At 47.7% G+C, this 18,633-nt stretch overlaps 1 protein-coding gene across 1 annotated transcript in view; it reads left to right on the plus strand.

The window, feature by feature from the left end:
• Positions 1-18,633, plus strand: part of VCP (valosin containing protein) — a 130,486-nt gene that overhangs the window by 51,238 nt on the left and 60,615 nt on the right. Inside the window, exon 5 of the mRNA XM_033936365.1 lies at positions 2,959-3,089. Within this exon, the coding sequence (XP_033792256.1) occupies positions 2,959-3,089 (131 nt within the window). The remainder of the gene's footprint in view (positions 1-2,958; positions 3,090-18,633) is intronic.

Here is an 18,633-nt window from a genome sequence, read left to right on the forward strand (position 1 = left end):
ATGCTCCCCAGGCAGGCCGCCCGGGAGAGGCATCCTATACTAAACGCCGATTCTGTAACCGGCGTCTTTAGAGAATCGGGTTAAATTAGACGCGGCCGCTATACTTATGGTAGCAAGGGATCTTCCTGCTGCAATATGTATAGCGGCCGCGGTTGTTGCGGCCGCCTGTCCCATCACCGACAGGAGAATGCCTAACTCCTCCTGTTGGAACCCCGAGCCCCCTCCCCCCCAAACTCGTATTTGCCGACAGGAGGATGCCCAACTCCTCCTGTCGGAACCCCGGAGCCCCCTCCACCCCCAAACTCGTAATCACCGACAGGAGGATGCCCAACTCCTCCTGTCGGAACCCCCTCCCCCCCAAACTCGTAATCGCCGACAGGAGGATGCCCAACTCCTCCTGTCGGAACCCCGGAACCCCCTCCCCCTCAAACTCGTAATCGCCGACAGGAGGATGCCCAACTCCTCCTGCCGGAAAGCCCAACGACCCCCCGCCCCAACTAATCTCCCTCCCCCAACTAACCTTTCAATGTTGGTCAGCTGGACGGGTCTTGCTGCCGTCCAGCCGACGGGTCTGCCTCGTGGAAATGAGACGGCACGCCCCTTCCCGGCCCATCCCCGCTAAATCTAAGGCCTGATTGGCCCAGGCTAGGCACCTTGGCCAATCAGGCCTTAGGATTAGTGGGGATGGGCGGACCCGCTATGCCTAAGGCCTGATTGGTCCAGGCTTCTACAACCTGGGCCAATCAGGCCTTAGATTTAGCGGGGATGGGCCGGGAAGGGGCGTGCCGTCTCATTTCCACGAGGCAGACTCGTCGGCTGGACGGCAGCAAGACCCGTCCAGCTGACCAACATTGAAAGGTTAGTTGGGGGAGGGAGATTAGTTGGGGCGGGGGGTTGTTGGGCTTTCCGGCAGGAGGAGTTGGGCATCCTCCTGTCGGCAATTACGAGTTTGGGGGGGGAGGGGATTCCGGGGTTCCGACAGGAGGAGTTGGGCATCCTCCTGTCGGCGATTACGAGTTTGGGGGGGGGAGGGGGTTCCGGGTTCCGACAGGAGGAGTTGGGCATCCTCCTTTCGGCGATTACGAGTTTGGGGGGGAGGGGGTTCCGGGGTTCGGGGTTCTGACAGGAGGAGTTGGGCATCCTCCTGTCGGCGATTACAAGTTTGGGGGGGGGGGGGTTCCGGGGTTCGGGGTTCCAACAGGAGGAGTTAGGCATCCTCCTGTCGGTGATGGGACAGGCGGCTGCTATACTTTATTGCAGCAGGGAGATCCCTTGCCGCGATCAGTATAGCGGCCGCGTCTACTTACAATGTAGACCAGCATTTTGCTGGCCTACATTTTAAGCGTCTCTTCCTCTACTAGGGAAACGCGTAGGGCCGCCTAAGTTCGCCTAAGGCCTGTAGGCGAGCTTAGGCATCTTGCGGGTCTCCCTAGGCTCCCGGAGGCGCCTTCAGGCCTGCCTGGGGAGCATTTTTTTTAAAAAAAGTGCATCCCGATTGGCTGATTAGACAGCTGTAGGACGTCTACAGCTGCCTAAAATCGGGACGCACTTTTGGAGAATCAGGGCCTTTGTGCTTCCTGTCCGCTGTTTAATCAGTGTACTCAGCATGAAGCAGTTTTACGTAGCACTATGGTCAGTAATTGCTGTCCTGTAACTTCAGTGTTACCTGTAGTCCCAGCAGGTGGATTGAGAACAAGGATTTCTAAGTAGCTTGACATAAGATGTTCTTTAATGTACTTGGCTCCTCTGCTTTTCTTTTTTTTTTTTTAATTTTATTTATTAATTTTTCATTCTTACAGCAATTGAATCATAGATAATATAATTAATTATTACATGACATTTGTAACTACATTCAATACATCATATCATAAATAATAAATCCCTCCCCTTTTTCCCCCAATTCCTATTTCCAAAAAATATACAAATCCCAACCCACCCCTATATACCTACTGTCAATGTGCTAAGAAATCTGATCATTAGAATAATTAGTCAGTGGTTCCCAAATTTTCTTAAAATTGTGAAGATTCCCTTGTAACGCTAACACTTTTTCCATTTTGTATATATGACAGACAGAGTTCCACCAGAATGTATAATTTAATTTGGTATAATCCTTCCAATTTTGAGTAATTTGTTGTATGGCGACCCCTGTCAATATTAATAGAAGTTTGTTATTATTTGCTGAAATCTGACTCTTGAGTTCTCATTGCAGTACCAAATAATATGGTATCATATGAGAGTCCTACATGATTTTTTAGTAACTTATTAATTTGGGGCCAAATTAATTTCCAAAAGGCATTTACACAGGGACAGAAAAAAATTAAATGATCTAACGTCCCTACTTCTATTCTACAATGCCAGCATCTATTGGATCTAGTACTATCTATCTTTTGCAGGCGCGTAGGGGTCCATAATACTCTATGTAACAAAAACAACCATGTTTGACTCATAGATGCTGACTTTGTAGACCTTAATCTCCAGGACCAAAATCGTGGCCATTGAGATTCAGAAATTGTCTGACCAATCTCAATACTCCAAATATCCCTAAGTCCAGTTTTTTTGACCTCCTAATTTGCTCTTTTTGAGAGAGGGTTTGAGAGTTACTGCTTTGTGTAGGTTGTGGGAATGTTTCTCTGAATCAAAATTACTTTGCCAAATACTGTGGAGTTATTCCCCTTCCTTTCTGGAGAGGGTTTGGTGGATTTCCCCCCCCCCCCCCCCCCACCTTGTCTTTATGATTTTAAGCCCCTGCATATTAGTTTTTTCTCTGTAATCTTCTCACTAACAGCAAGCTGTGTTTAGCACTAAGCCAGCAATTCTCAGCTCTGGTCTTCACAGCCTCAAATGTTTAGTCATTACACTTCCCCTGAAAATGACATAAAATGTATCTCGGGTGCTGGCTTGGGACTCCAAATGAATCCAAGATTTTGACACTGATGGTCTGGCACTGGACTGTTCTAGGGGACATATTCTTGGTTCGTGGAGGAATGCGTGCAGTAGAATTTAAAGTGGTGGAGACGGATCCAAGCCCTTACTGCATTGTGGCTCCAGACACAGTTATCCATTGTGAAGGTGAACCCATCAAACGAGAGGTGAGTGGGCAAATGCTTGCAAAAATGCACCTAAAATAAGCAAGATAGAAGTATGAATGACAGGCAGTGTGGCCTTTGCTGTGGGGCAGGGCTGCCCAATTCCGGTCCTTGAGATCTACTGGCAGGCCAGGTTTTCAGGATATCCACAATGAATATGCATTATGGATATCCTGAAAACCTGGCCTGCCAGTAAATCTTGTGGACCGGAATTGGGCAGTCCTGCTGTGTGGGGTCTTTAGAGATGACTTCTTCTTTCCCCGTTCTCATTCCCATTGGCAAAATCTAAGTGGGAGGCATTGGAAATCGTAGAGACTTAGCATGTTCAGACAGCATCTGTGAAATGATGCAGCCCTAGTGGGGCTGAAAGGTAGTGCTTCGTGTTTCCACCTCTTATAGCACCAGTATCTTCTATGGGCAGATGTGGTGTAGTATTAGACACCCTAAGTGAACCTTAAGCTTTTGCTCCCCCCTTCCCTCTCCAAGTAAGCAACTTTGCCATTCCTTATTGAATTGGACATAGGGAGGACAATTTCCAAATGCCACCATGTATGTATGTGCACCTGTACTTATTTGCTCAGCTAAAAGAGCTTTATGAAAACTTGCTTTCATAAAGATTCATAGTTCAGAGTGGAAGTATGCTCATGCTTCAGGGATTCATTAACCTGCAGCTGCACCAAGGTATACAATTGAGAATTGTCCCCCTACTGTTTAATTTTGTGCATATATGAAATATACTCCTCTGGTTAAATTTTGAGTTTAAAGTAGAAGAAATACATGCTGCTTTGGCTAAAGATGATATCTGAAACGGCAGGCTGGACTGATGTCGCTCCCTTACTACTCACCATATTGAAAGCTTTCAGATTCTTTTGTCACTTAACAGTGGGATGAACTCCCTTTTTAAGGGGCATGTGAAGGAACAGATCCTTTTAAAACAATACTTGGAATCTGTGTACAAGTTGAACTGAGTGAAATAAGCTGACACCACTTCTGTGTAGTGGCAGTTTTAATGCATAATTATTTACTGATCTAACAGATTTGAAAATAAGATTGTAAAGATTTGGACACCTTTTTAGTCAGTACTCCTTTGGCAGATTCCAAATGTTTTTGTGATTAGCTAAGGATCTTTCTGTTCTTTCGGTACTTTCCTACTCTTCATTGCATATTTGAGCTTTCACAATTTCAGTAGCATTTAAGTCTGGGAACTGTAAAGGCGCTCTTTAACTTTTCCATAAGTACTTCATGGATGATCCAGGTTCCTTCCACTTCAGTTTCTTCACTAACTGTGGGATATATTGATTTGTAGGTTGTTGATATTTAATTGAAGTCATTTCTTCAACATGCAAACTATTTCTTCTTCCACTGGTTGCCACACAGACCCAAGTTTGCAAAAATCCACTGCTGTATTTAACAATTAGCAAGGTATTTTTTTTTTCTTCAGATTCTTCATCCTTTATCTCCAAATGTATCTTGGGTGGGTGTTGCTGAATTGATTGACTTTTCATCTGTCTAGAGCAGTGGTTCCCAACCCTGTCCTGGAGGACTACCAGGCCAGTCACGTTTTGGGGATGGCCCTAATGAATATGCATGGGGCAGATTTGCATGCCTGTCACCTCCATGCAAATCTCTCATGCTTATTCATTAGGGCTATTCCAAAAACCCGACTGGCCTGGTGGTCCTCCAGGACAGGGTTGGGAACCACTGGTCTAGAGCAGTGTTTTTCAACCTTTTTACACCCGTGGACCGGCAGAAATAAAAAAAATTATTTTGTGGACCGGCAAACTACTAGGACTAAAATTTAAAAACCCCGTTTCCGCCCCATCTCCGTGAGCTCAGTCACCTCAGTAACTATAGAAAAATAGACAAATATAGAGCAAAATATAAACAGCAGATATAAATTCTCAAAACTAACACGTTTTGATCACTAAATTGAAAATAAAATCATTTTTCCTGCCTTTGTTGTCTGGTGATTTCATGAGTCTCTGTTTGCGTTTTCTTCTATCTGTGTATCCTTTTTTCATTTCTTTCTTTCTGCACTCAGGCCCAAGAATTGTTCCTTTCTATTCCTTAGTGCCCCCAGTGCCTCCTTCCCATGTCTTTAGTGCCTCCTTCCCATGTCCCTCTCACTGCCTTCCACACTTTGTCCCCCCCCTCCCCACCCCCAAAGCCAGCCTGCCTGTCTACCTCACTCCCTCCCTCCCTGGCCAAAGCCAGCCTACCACCTTCTCTCCCTGCCCCGCAAAAAAAAAAAAAAAAGCCTCCCTCCTTCCTTTCCCCTGCTCTTACCGCCCTGCTGCTGTTGCTAAAGCCGACAGGAAGTCTTCTTTCCGGCGTCAATTCTGACATTGGAGAGGACGTTCTGGGCCAGCCAATCGCTGCCTGGCTGGCCCAGAACGTCCTCTCCAATGTCAGAATTGACGTCGGAAAGAAGACTTCCTGTCGGCTTTAGCAGTAGCGGCAGGGCGGTAAGAGAAAAGGACCCGGGGAAAGGAAGGAGGGAGGGACAGGAAATGATTGCCTGTCCCGTTGTTCCCGAGCACAGCTTCGGGACAACAGGACAGGAGGTCTGAAAACGGACCTATGGTCATTTTAATCTTGCCAGCCCTGCGTGGACCGGCAGAAATTTCCTGCGGACCGACAGTTGAAGAACAGTGGTCTAGAGCACTTTTCACCCAAAGTTTCAGGCTTATCACATTTTTCTTTAGCATACTTCAGTTGATTTAAGCTTTTGTGATGAGGTTTCGTATCACTGCTATATGAGGTGCTACCCAAAAGTTTGGGGAATGTGAACAGCACAGACGAACTGGATATAGCATGCCCTTCTGCCACTAGAGGTGTCTAGAGCAGTATGCAGTGTTCTCCCCAGAAATTTTTTCCAGCCGGGTGCCATGAAAAAGTAGCCGGGCGGGATGGGGAAATTTGGTGTGGGGAAAATTAAATGTGCACTATTTTTATTAATTCTTTTTCCAATGCTCAATGACTTCCTTTTTTAAGGGTTGACACTTAAGCAGTGTTCCAGTAATATTTAAGCCACCCTTGTAAAAAAGTATTATCCTAGGACAAGCAGGCAGCATATTCTTGACTGATGGGTGACGGCACCGACGGAGCCCCGGTACGGACAATTTTAGAGTGATTGCACTCTAAGAACTTGGAAAGTTCTAGTAGGCCGCACCACGCATGCGCGAGTGCCCTCCCGCCCGACAGATGCGCGCGGTCCCCAGTTTCTTAGTTTCCGCGGTGCTAAGAAGACGCACTTTTCAACGGCTGTTGAAAATTTTTTTCCTCACGCCTTCCCGCTCGCGTAAACCCTTAAGGAAATATTGTTTCCTTCATTTTCTTTTCTTTAAAAAAAAAAAAATCTTTTTTTTTTTTTTTTCAATTCTTTCGGTTTCGCCCCAGCGGGGCCTGTTGCCACCATCGAGGCCTCGGCCTTCGATTTGGCAGAAGCCGTTTTTACCTTCATGCCCCCTCAACCCGGGTTTAAGAAGTGCCAGCGGTGTGCACGACCAGTTTCACTCACTGACCCGCACAACTGGTGTCTACAGTGTCTTGGTCCTGACCATCAAGCGTCTACCTGCACCCGCTGTGCGACTTTAAAAAAGAGAACTCTAAAAAACCGTCAGATTCAACAGCGGTTATTATTTGGTGCCGAGATGTCTGATCCTGCGACACCGGCACCGTGTCAGTCGTCACCCACCTCGTCGACACCGCGCAATTCCGCGCCGGCGTCGCATCCCTCAGGTAAGCCGGCTAAGAAGCCTTCCCCGTTGGAGCGTCCTCCGGTCTCAGTAGCAGCGAGCCCAGTCCTGCCGACCTCGAGGCGCCCACGGAAGCGCTCCGCCCCAATTGAGGTGAGTCCCTCGACCTCGGGCTCCTCATCCTCGGGGCGTCGAGCGGCACCGCAGGTACCGCAGAAGAAAAAGGCGGTACCAGTGCCTTCTCTGGACGAGCGCATTGCAGCCGTCCTGCAGGTGCAGCTCAAGGAGCAGCTCAAGGAGCAGCTCAAGGAGTTACAACAGCTCCTTCCTACTCTCTTGACACTGAGCCTTCCAGTCCCGGTCCGGTCTGAGCCACCGGTACCGGCAGTGGAGCAGCCTCTTGTCTGCGTCCACTTTGTCGGTACCGGTTCACTCCGCTTCATCAGTCTCTATGCCAGTCCTCGCACCGGAACCGAGAGCTCAACACCAGGCTGTTCAGACTTCGGCACCGTTGCAGCCTGTAACATCTCCCGGTACCGTGTCTATGAGGTCAGGTAAGTCGGCATGCAAATCCCGACACCTGGAACCCTCCACTCCGGAGTCTCGAGACCGTAGCTCCCATATTAGGGACCCTGATCTGTGGGGTGACTCCGAAGAGCCTTTTCTTTCTGAGGGTGAGTGTTCCTCGGATGAGGATGGTCCTACTGCCCCTGATCCATCCGCCAAACAAGATTCCACATCTTTCACTTCCTTCCTGAAAGATATGTGTGAATCCCTTTCTATTCCTTTGGAGGCTGAGTCTAAAAAATCCAAAGCCTTTCTTGATGCACTGGATTTTGACCAGCCTCCAAAGGAATTTCTCAAACTACCCCTCCATGATATCTTGAGGGAAACCTTTTATAAGAATCTGGAGACTCCTTTGACCATCCCAGGAGCCCCTCGTAAATTGGATTCTTTGTATAAAGTGATTCCTATCCCTGGATTTGATAAGCCGCAGCTTCCACATGAATCCCTTCTTGTGGAATCTACGCTTAAGAAGTCTGCCGGAGCTAGTGTATACGCTTCTGTCCCTCCTGGCAGGGAAGGTAAAGCCATGGACAAGTTTGGTAAACGGCTATACCAGAATGCAATGCTAGCTAATAGATCTGGTAATTATGCTTTTCATTTCTCTTTCTATCTCAAGCATCTTCTCACCACCATGGCTTCCTTTGAAAAGTACCTTCCTGAATGAAAACGACAGGCTTTTCACCACTGCTCGTCCTCTCTTTTCCAACTCCATAAGTTTATGGTTCGATCAATTAATGACACATTCGAACTTACCACCAGAGCAACGGCCATGTCTGTGGGTATGCGTCGCCTTGCTTGGCTCAGAGTGTCGGAGCTTGATGTCAACCATCAAGATCGGTTGGCTAATGCACCATGCCTGGGGGATGAACTCTTTGGAGAATCCATGGACTCTACCACCCAAAAGCTCTCCGCCCATGAGACTAGATGGGTTACTCTGCTAAAAACAAAAAAGAAGACTCCACCGACGCGGCCTTTCAGACAACAGTCGGCCTATCAATGCCGTTATGTGGCTCGTCCCTTGCCATCAGCTCCCCAACAACCTAGGCGTCAACGTCAGCAACAACGACAGACCCCTAGGCCCCCACAACAGCAGCCTGCGAAGCCACCTCCACAGCAAAAATCCACACAGCCCTTTTGACTTAGTTCTCCAGGGCATAGCCAGCTTCCTAACATCTACCCACCTACCTCAACCTATAGGTGGCCATCTTACTTTTTTCCTCAGCCGTTGGGAAATCATCACCTCGGATCAATGGGTCCTCAACATCATCCACCACGGCTACTCTCTCAACTTTCAGACGCTTCCTGCCCAAAGTCTACCAAAAGAGTCTGCTTTGAACACTCCTCAGTCTTCCCTCCTTCTTCAGGAGGTTCAATCCCTCCTCCTTCTGAACGCCATAGAGGAAGTTCCTCTAGATCAGAAGGGGCAGGGATTCTACTCCCGTTACTTTCTAGTCCCCAAAAAAACAGGAGATCTCAGACCCATTTTAGATCTTCGCGATCTCAACAAATGCTTGGTCAAAGAAAAATTCAGGATGCTTTCTCTGGCCACTCTTTACTCTCTTCTCAATCAGGGCGACTGGCTATGCTCCCTCGATCTCAAAGAGGCTTACACTCACATACCGGTCAATCCGGCATCCAGACAGTACCTCCGCTTCATGATCAATCATTGTCATTACCAATACAAGGTACTGCCCTTCGGTCTTGCCTCCTCTCCAAGAGTGTTCACCAAATGTCTGATTGTGGTGGCTGCCTTTCTACGCTCTCACCACCTTCAGGTCTTTCCTTACCTGGACGATTGGTTAATCAAGGCCAATTCATCTCAGACAGTACTCCTGGCCACCAACCACACAGTCCTGTTTCTACAACTTCTGGGGTTCGAGATCAATCTACCCAAATCTCATCTCATCCCCACTCAGAGACTTCAATTCATTGGAGCGGTGCTGGACACAGTACTCATGAGAGCATTCCTACCGTCCAACCGTCTTCAAACTCTTCAATCTCTATGTCAGCAGGTATTCCCACAACGTTCCATCTCTGCCAAGCAAATGATGGTACTCTTGGGTCACATGGCCTCCACAGTTCATGTCACACCCTTCGCACGTCTTCACCTGCGCACTCCTCAATGGACCCTAGCTACCCAGTGGTCCCAAGCGACGGATCCTTGCTCACGACACATATCTGTGACATCATCTCTTCGTCAGTCTCTACAATGGTGGTTGATATCCTCAAATCTCTCCAGGGGTCTTCTGTTCCATCTACCTCCTCATCAACTTGTCATCACCACCGACGCCTCCCCTTATGCCTGGGGAGCTCATTTGAACGAATTCCAAACTCAAGGACTTTGGACAGCCCAGGAAATGAAGCATCACATCAATTTCCTGGAACTCAGAGCGATGTTTTATGCCCTCAAGGCTTTCCAACATCTTCTCTTTCCTCAGGTCCTCCTGCTGTGCACAGACAATCAAGTTGCGATGTACTACATCAACAAGCAAGGTGGGACAGGCTCTCGCCTCTTGTGCCAGGAAGCCCAGAAGATTTGGGCTTGGGCCACAGATCACCAACTATTCCTGAAAGCTATCTACATTCAGGGAGAACAGAATTCCTTAGCAGACAAACTCAGCAGAATTCTCCAGCCTCACGAGTGGACACTCCATCCTTTCACTCTACAGTCCATCTTCGCTCAGTGGGGCACTCCTCAGATAGACCTCTTTGCAGTTCCTCACAATCACCAGCTGCCCCTCTTCTGCTCCAGACTCTACTCTCCTTACCGTGTGGCAGCGGATGCATTTCTCCTGGATTGGTCCAATCTGTTCCTGTATGCTTTCCCTCCGCTATCTCTCATGTTGCAAACCTTATTCAAGCTCAAGAGGGAAAGAGCCACCATGATTCTCATCGCTCCACGGTGGCCCAGGCAACACTGGTTCTCCCTTCTACTTCAACTCAGTTCCAGAGAACCTATTCTTCTTCCATTGTTTCCTTCTCTGCTTTCACAGCATCAGGAGACCCTTCTACATCCCAACCTCCAATCTCTGCACCTGACAGCTTGGTATCTCTCGGGATGACTTCGAATGATACTCTTTTGTCTCAGTCCGTTCGTTCCATTCTGGATGCCTCCAGGAAACCGGCCACTCTGCAATGTTACCATCAATGTTACCATCAGAAGTGGACAAGATTTTCTTCCTGGTGTCTTCTTCATCATTATAATCCTACGTCCCTTGCTGTGGAGACATTGTTGGATTACCTTCTTTCTTTGTCTGACGCTGGTCTCAAGTCTACTTCCATCAGAGTCCACCTCAGTGCTATTGCGGCTTTTCATGAGTCAGTTCATGGAAAACTCCTTTCAGCTCATCCTTTGGTTTCCAGATTCATGCGAGGTCTTTTCAATGTGAAACCACCTCTTAAAGCACCCCCTGTAGTCTGGGACCTTAATGTGGTTCTCTCCGCCTTAATGAAGCCTCCGTTTGAACCTTTGGCTACGACCCCTTTCAAGTTCCTCACTTGGAAAGTGGTCTTCCTTATTGCTCTAACCTCTGCCAGGAGGGTCAGTGAGCTACATGCACTAGTTGCGGATCCACCTTTTACAGTCTTTCATCATGACAAGGTGGTTCTGCGTACACATCCAAAGTTTCTCCCTAAGATTGTCTCGGAATTCCATCTCAACCAATCCATTGTTCTGCCTGTCTTCTTTCCGAAACCTCACTCTCATTCTGGAGAACAGGCTCTGCATACTTTGGACTGTAAGCGGGCTCTAGCTTACTATTTAGAGCGTACTAAGCCCCACATATCATCTCCCCAACTCTTTCTGTCCTTTGATCCGAATAAATTGGGACGTCCTGTTTCTAAACGTACGTTGTCAAATTGGCTTGCAGCGTGCATTTCATTTTGTTATGCTCAGTCCGCACTGACACTGGAAGGTTCTGTCACGGCCCATAGAGTTCGAGCTATGGCAGCATCTGTAGCTTTCCTCCGTTCCACTCCTATTGAGGAAATCTGCAAAGCTGCTACTTGGTCCTCAGTTCATACTTTTACATCTCATTATTGTCTGGATGCATTCTCCAGACGGGATGGACACTTCGGCCAATCTGTTTTGCAAAATTTGTTTTCCTAATGGCCAACCTTCCCTCCATCCCTCTTTTTGTTAGCTTGGAGGTCACCCATCAGTCAAGAATATGCTGCCTGCTTGTCCTGGGATAAAGCACAGTTACTTACCGTAACAGGTGTTATCCAGGGACAGCAGGCAGATATTCTTGCGTCCCACCCACCTCCCCGGGTTGGCTTCTTAGCTGGCTTATCCTAACTGGGGACCGCGCGCCTCTGTCGGGCGGGAGGGCACTCGCGCATGCGCGGTGCGGCCTACTAGAACTTTCCAAGTTCTTAGAGTGCAATCACTCTAAAATTGTCCGTACCGGGGCTCCGTCGGTGCCGTCACCCATCAGTCAAGAATATCTGCCTGCTGTCCCTGGATAATACCTGTTACGGTAAGTAACTGTGCTATACAGATCCTCTTATTCCGAATAACTACTGGCCAGTATCAAACCTTCCATTTTTCAAAACTACCGTACTTGAGAGAGTGGTATTCAACCAACTTCAAACTCATGTTGAATCAGTTAATGTTTTGCATCTCCGTAGCAGAGACGGTAGTTCCTGCCTTAGGGCTCCTCAATAGCAATTCTGCCACAGCAAATTCACTGAAGCCCATAGGAATTGAATGGACTTTGGTGCATTTGCTATGGGAGAATTGCTACTATAGCTTTGTAAAAGGGGCCCTTACTGAGTGAACTCCATAGTCACCTAGACCAGTGTTTCTCAACTTCTTCAAGCCAAATACCCCCTAGGTCAGGGGTGTCCAATGTCGGTCCTCAAGGGCCGCAATCCAGTCGGGTTTTCAGGATTTCCCCAATGAATATGCATGAGATCTATTAGCATACAATGAAAGCAGTGCATGCAAATAGATCTCATGCATATTCATTGGGGAAATCTTGAAAACCCGACTGGATTGCGGCCCTCGAGGACCAACATTGGACACCCCTGCCCTAGGTCTACCAAATACCAACTGAGTTCCCCAGCCCAAGCTCTACCCCTGACCCCACCCCCATTATAATAGTTCTAATTGTAATGCAATTTTTTCCATTCATTTTTCACGTACACACAATATAATATTAATTCATAGTGGTAACCACAAAATAAAAAACCATACACAAAGCACACTGTATGTAGAGAAAATGATGATAATTTATATTTGTTTTATTTTTCAAAGAGGTCAGAGTAGATGACTTTAAAATATGCAATGTCACCTCAGACAAATATAGTGCAAAATATAAACAGCAGATATAAATTCTCAACACTGACACATTTTGATCACTAAATTGAAAATAAAATAATTTTTCCTACCTTTTGTTTGGTGATTTATTTTCTGGTTGGGCTTCTGACTGTGCATCCAACATTTCTTTCTTTCTGCCTCCTGCATGCTTTCTTTCCTCCGGACCTCAACATCTCTCTCTGTCCCTTCATGAATCCAACTTTTCTCCCTCTCTCCTCCACCCCTATTGGCAACTTGTCTCCCTTTCTCTCCCTCTGTTATGATCTTGTATCTCTCTGTTCTTCCTCAGGGTCTCCCCCCCTCCCCCTCCTGTCTGCACCTCCCATAGTCCAGCATCTGCCTTATGTCATAGAAACATGATGGCAGATAAAGACCATTTGGCCCATCCAGTCTTCCCCTTTGGTCCAGGCCTCTTTCTTCTGCTTACAAACCCCATCTCCCCATGTCCAGCATTTGTTCTCCTTTCTTCCTGGTCTTTCTCTGCCTCTCTCTCCTTCCTTCCTCCTTGGTCCAGAATCTTTCCACCTCTCTGCAGTCTCTCTCTCTTCCCTCAATACATCCCTAAGTTCAACATCTGCCCCCACCCCCCCCTCTTCTGCCTCCCCTTTGTTTCAGGTTTCTCCCTCTATCTTCTTTCTGTTAACATTTTGAGTCCTCCCACCTTTGTTCCAGGTCTTTCTGTCTGTCTCACTCTGTCCTCCCTCTCCCCAGGGCCTGGCATCTCTCTCCTCGGTTCAATGTGTTTCCCCTGTCTACCCCATCTAGACCAGCATCTGCTCTGTCTTCCCCCTCCCTTTTGGTTCTACTGCTTTCCCGCCACTCCTCAAGATCCTTTTTTGTCTCTCTCTCTCCTCCTCCATGTCCAGACCCAGTGTCTCTAGGTTAAATGGGATGTTCAGTATTTAACAGACTATGGTGAATGGCATAAAGGAAGAAATGAGTTTTAAGCACAGTCCGGCAAGTTAAGTCTTGAATATCGGTCCTTACTAGCCAAATGCTCACTCCGGCTCCAGAATGTCCCCAACATACCCGTTTTTCAGTGACCCGAAGTCATTTAGGGACAGTGAAATTGCTTTGAATATCTCCCCCCCCCCCCCCAAGACAACCATCTCTTTGGTGCTTACGGGCTTTGGAAATGCTTAAAATCACCGAACTTAGCCCCAAAACCAAAAAAAAAAAAAGCCCTAGGATTTATAACTTGAAAGCTTATTTTCCTCTTAAAGTGTGCCTAGGCCCAATGAACCGCGTCTCTCCCTGACCTCACAACCTCGCTTCCTACTGCTGGAATGGAAACAGATCCAGGACTAGAGCTTTGGCATCCCTGAGAGGTAATAAGCCCCTCCCCCCAGTCCGCACTCCTCCAGTGTTTCTATCCACAGGAATTTGCATCAGAGGAGGTGGGGCATGGCAGATTGAAGGCTGTGGGGCAGCCACTGAATTGTTTACAATTGCTGCCGGCAACCCACAGCAGGTTTGAAGAACTGCAGGGAAGGTGAGAAGCGGAAAAGAGGACCAGAAAAATGAGAGGAGAGAGGGAAGTGTTAAATGCAGGCTCCAAGGCGCTGGAAGAGGGCGAAAGTGCAAAGCCTGCACCAGCTGAGCTGGCGGGGGGACAGCCAGGTGCTCACTTAAATTAGCCGGGCGGAGCGCCCGGCTAAAAGGCGCAAGGGAGAACACTGAGTATGCTTTATGATTCAGTGCGCCAAAGGGCATACAGCTGAGTGGTCGCATTGTTTTTTTCTGTGCAATTTTGTAAGGTTGTGTTTTAGTGACTTGGGCGGATTTCAATATGACTGATTTTTACTGAGCAAAGAATCTGCATCAAATTTCATTTCAAACGTTTAAAAACTGCTGTAGAAACTCATCCTAATTGGAGATAATGCCATGTGCCAAAGGAAAACCTCCCTTTGGTACAAATGCTTCAAGGACGGACGAACCTCTTCTCACGATGATGACCGTTCCGGATGACCGTCAACAAGCACAACACTGGAAACCATAGCAAAAGTTTGTGAGACTATCCTTCAACGAATTTTGTTGGACGAATTGACCATGAGACACATTTCTGTGAAATTTGTGCCAAGACTGCTAACCGGTAAACAGAAGGCCCGCTCACGCATCACTCGTTTGACAATTCTTGAGTTCCAGAAGCATTACAGTGATTACATACCCTCCCTATTTTCCTCTCCTTGCCCCCTGTGATTTTATTTTTTCCTATTCCCAAAATGAAATTGACTTGAAAGGGCACCGTTTTAACAAAATTGAAGAGATCCAGACAGAATTACAGGAGGTCCTCAAGGCTCTCGCCCAAGATGACTTCCATGGACTTGTGGGAAAAGCACTGGGATCGCTATATACATTCTCAAGGGGGAGTACTTCAAATGAGATGGTGGAAACTAGGAGTTTCGGTAACAGTTGAATTCCCCAAACATTTGGGTAGCACCTCATCTATAAGCAGTGCTGTTCAGTGGGCCTCTTACACCTGTGCCACTGCACCAGTGTCAGCTAAACTTTTCTACAGGTTGTTTTGCAATGATCTATGGATTCTGTTTGGCAGATTTGCCCAGTGTTTGGGTAGTTCCAGCAACTTTTTATTTTCCAAATCTTGACTTCAGCAGTTTCATGTAACTTTCTTACTGCTTGACAGTTCAAATTGTGCCAATTATAAGCATTAGGATTTTTAAAATTTAACTGTCCCTCATCTACTTTATAAAAGTGAATTATCTTCATTTTCAAATGTTCAGAGAGCCACTTAGAGGAGCCCTTGATTGTTATTTCTACTTTAAACAATCGGAGATTATAAGGATTAGTATCTGTACAACTGTGGAATTGTCTTCGCCTGAGTAATTGAAGCCCTAATAAGTCACTAACTTGTCCACCTGTTATGTTCATACGCTTTGTAACCTGTTCTAGTTGTCGGTTTTGGTTCACTTAAGGATTTATTGAAATGTACAATTTGACCAGACCTGCATAAACTTTTGCAGACAACTGTATAGCAAAACTGGGAGTTTAGTACTATTTACCATATATACACGTCTCCCTCAGTGTTCGCGGTTTCTGCACTTGCGGTTTTGCTTATTCATGATTTTTCGGATGCTGACTCCGCCCCCCCCCCCCAATTACATCATAAGTAAAGTTCCTTTTCTTTTACTGTACCGATAAAGTTTAGTGCTTACCAACATTCACTCTGAAAATCGCTGCTTCCATGCTTTCTCCCACAAAATCGCTGCTTCCATGCTTTCTCCCACAAAATCGCTGCTTAAAATCTTTCACCCTCAAAATCACTGCTTCCCAGTATGCAAAAGTAAAACGCTGCTTCTCAGCATCCATACAGAGAAAATCGCTATTATCCTAAAAATCATTCGGGATCGCTGAGAATCACTGCTTGCCTGCTATACTGTACAGTAAGCCCGAAAATCGCTGGAAATCACTGCTTGCCTGCTACAAGCTCTAAAATCGCTGGGATATTGCCTCTCCTTCAGGTTTTTTTCAAAAAAAATGCGAATAACAGTTGAAAAGTTATTCGCGGTTTCAATAGTAAAAACGATAGCGTTTACATAAAACTGCGAATAACATATAAAAAGTTATTCGCCAAATCCACCGAGAATACGGAGGGAGAAGTGTACTCTTAATATAAGCCAAGATTTTTGGCCAAAAAATGGCCCAAAAATTGAGATCTTGGCTTATATTCAGGTTAGCGCCCACTCCTCCCAGACTTGTTACAGACCTTCATCAGACCTGCCGTATGACCTGGTGGAGTGGGCCAGGACAGAAGGGATCCCTCCTGTCTCCTGTCCCGGCCAACTGACAATTTTTTTACCTCCCTTCCGCCTCCCCCGCGTACCTTTTTGAATCCCTGGTGGTCCGGGCATCTCGTCTCTTTGTCAGGCCATCTTCCTCTCTTCCCCTCACCTTTTCAGTTTTCTCTCTCCGAGCAGCCTGGATGCCATAGCCTTTTCACAGATTGCATGCGACTGACGCGAGCTGCCTAGGCGGAAACAGGAAGTTGTGTCAGAGGAGACATTTTGGGGCAGTCAAGTGCGACTTGTGAAAAGGTTATGGTGTCTGGGCTGCTCAGAGAGAACAAACCTCTATTCTTAAAAGTGCCCGCGAAGGTGACGGAAAAGGAGGGAGATGGCCTGACTAGGGAAGGAGGTTGAGTGGCGCCAAAGGGGAGGGGAGAGAGGAACAGACACTGAAGGGAAATAGTAAGGGGGAGGAGAGATAGGGGAACAGATGCTGGAAGGAAGTGGAGTGGAGAGGAGAGAGAGGGGAACAGATGCTGGAGGAAGTGGAGAGGAGAGATAGGGGAGAGGAACAGACGAAGGGAAGTGGAGAGAGGGAGGAACAGATGCTGAAGGGAAGGGGAGAGAGGGTAACACATACTAAATGGAAGGAGGGGTTAAAGAAAAATGGGTATATGCTGGATTGGGGGAAGAGGATAGAGTTAGTGAGATACTACAAGGGGTGAGAGAAAGAGGTAACAAGCTGTAGGTAGACACAATGAAAGGGAGATAGTGAACTGGAAAGTAAGAAAGTAGACTGTAGAAAACAAATTGAGAAGGAAGAGTGGAAAAGGAAAGGATAGAGATACCAGAGCATTGGTGGAGGGGGAGAAGACAGATACCAGATCTGAAGGGAAGAAAGGAGGAGAGAGATGCTAAAAACCACCTGGGGGAAGGAATGAGAGATGGAAGAGAAGACAGAGATGCCAGACTATGGGGGGAGAGGATGAAAGAAGATGGGTTCCAGAACAATGGGGGGGGGGAGGGAGGGAGAGGCACAGTTTCTGGTAGAGGCATAGAAATAGAGCAGATGCCATATGGGAGAGACGGAGAGAAGGCAGACAGTGGCTGGAAAGATGAGAAGATGAAAGCAGAAACCAGAAGATAGAAAAAAAATTATATATATATATTCTAGTCTTATAGCCCGTTATCCCAGGACAAGCAGGCATGATATTCTCACATGTGGGTGACGTCATCTACGGAGCCCCAACGCGGACAGCTTTTCAAGCAAACTTGATTGAAGTTTCAAGTTTGCTACACTGCACCACGCATGTGCATGCCTTCTTGCCCACTAGAGGGCGCATCCCCACCTTGTAGTCCTCAGTTCATTCTCTTCCGCAGAGCCAGAAGCCCTGTGGAAATTGTGCTCTTAGTTTTGCCTTCTGTCACCGCGGCTGTGTCTCTTTTTTGATTCGATCGCTGTTTCTCTTTTTTGTTCCTTTTATTTCTTTCCGTTTTCGTCGAAAAAAAAAAACAAAAAAAAACTTTTTCGTTCGGCTCCGGGGGCTCCCGGTAGCCGCGGCCGCGGGACCTCGCTTGTTCCCGGCTGGTTTTTGGGCCCATGTCTCGTCCTGTGACGGGCTTCAAAAAGTGCACCCGGTGCGATCGGCTTCTTTCTATTACCGATCCTCACCGGTGGTGCTTGCGTTGTCTGGGCCCTGAGCACCCCACCGACACTTGTTCCCGGTGCTCCACTTTTCAGAGGAGAGCTCTCCGCCGCCGTCAGGCTCGTATGGCGGAGCTCTTTGCAGTGGACCCCGTGGCGGGGAAGGCCTCGGCGTCGGGCTCGGCTTCGGCCCCGGCCTTGACCTCGGCCTCGACTCCTTTGTCCTCGCCCCGGGAGCCCTCGACGTCGAAGCCGGCGAAGGGTAAGTCCTCACTTCCTTCTTCACTTTCAGCTTCAAAGAAGCCATCCTCGAGTTCCTCGGCGGGGGCGGGTGGGTCGTCCTCGGCCCCGCCCCGAGAGCCGAAGTCGGGTGCCCCGCGGGAATACTCGTTACCGAGGTCGCCCTCGAGGGAGCACCCGACGGCCCCGGATCTGCCAACTATGATGGGGGTTCCCGTCTTCCAGGACTTGCTCCGGGCTCTTATCGCCTCGGAGCTGTCCGGGGCCATCACGCACCTTCAGCAGGCTTCGGCCTCGGCTGCCCCGGCGTCAGTGACCTCGGTCTCGGTGCCCT

The sequence above is a fragment of the Geotrypetes seraphini genome, chromosome 1, assembly GCF_902459505.1.
Source record: "Geotrypetes seraphini chromosome 1, aGeoSer1.1, whole genome shotgun sequence".
Taxonomy (NCBI): Eukaryota; Metazoa; Chordata; class Amphibia; order Gymnophiona; family Dermophiidae; genus Geotrypetes; species Geotrypetes seraphini.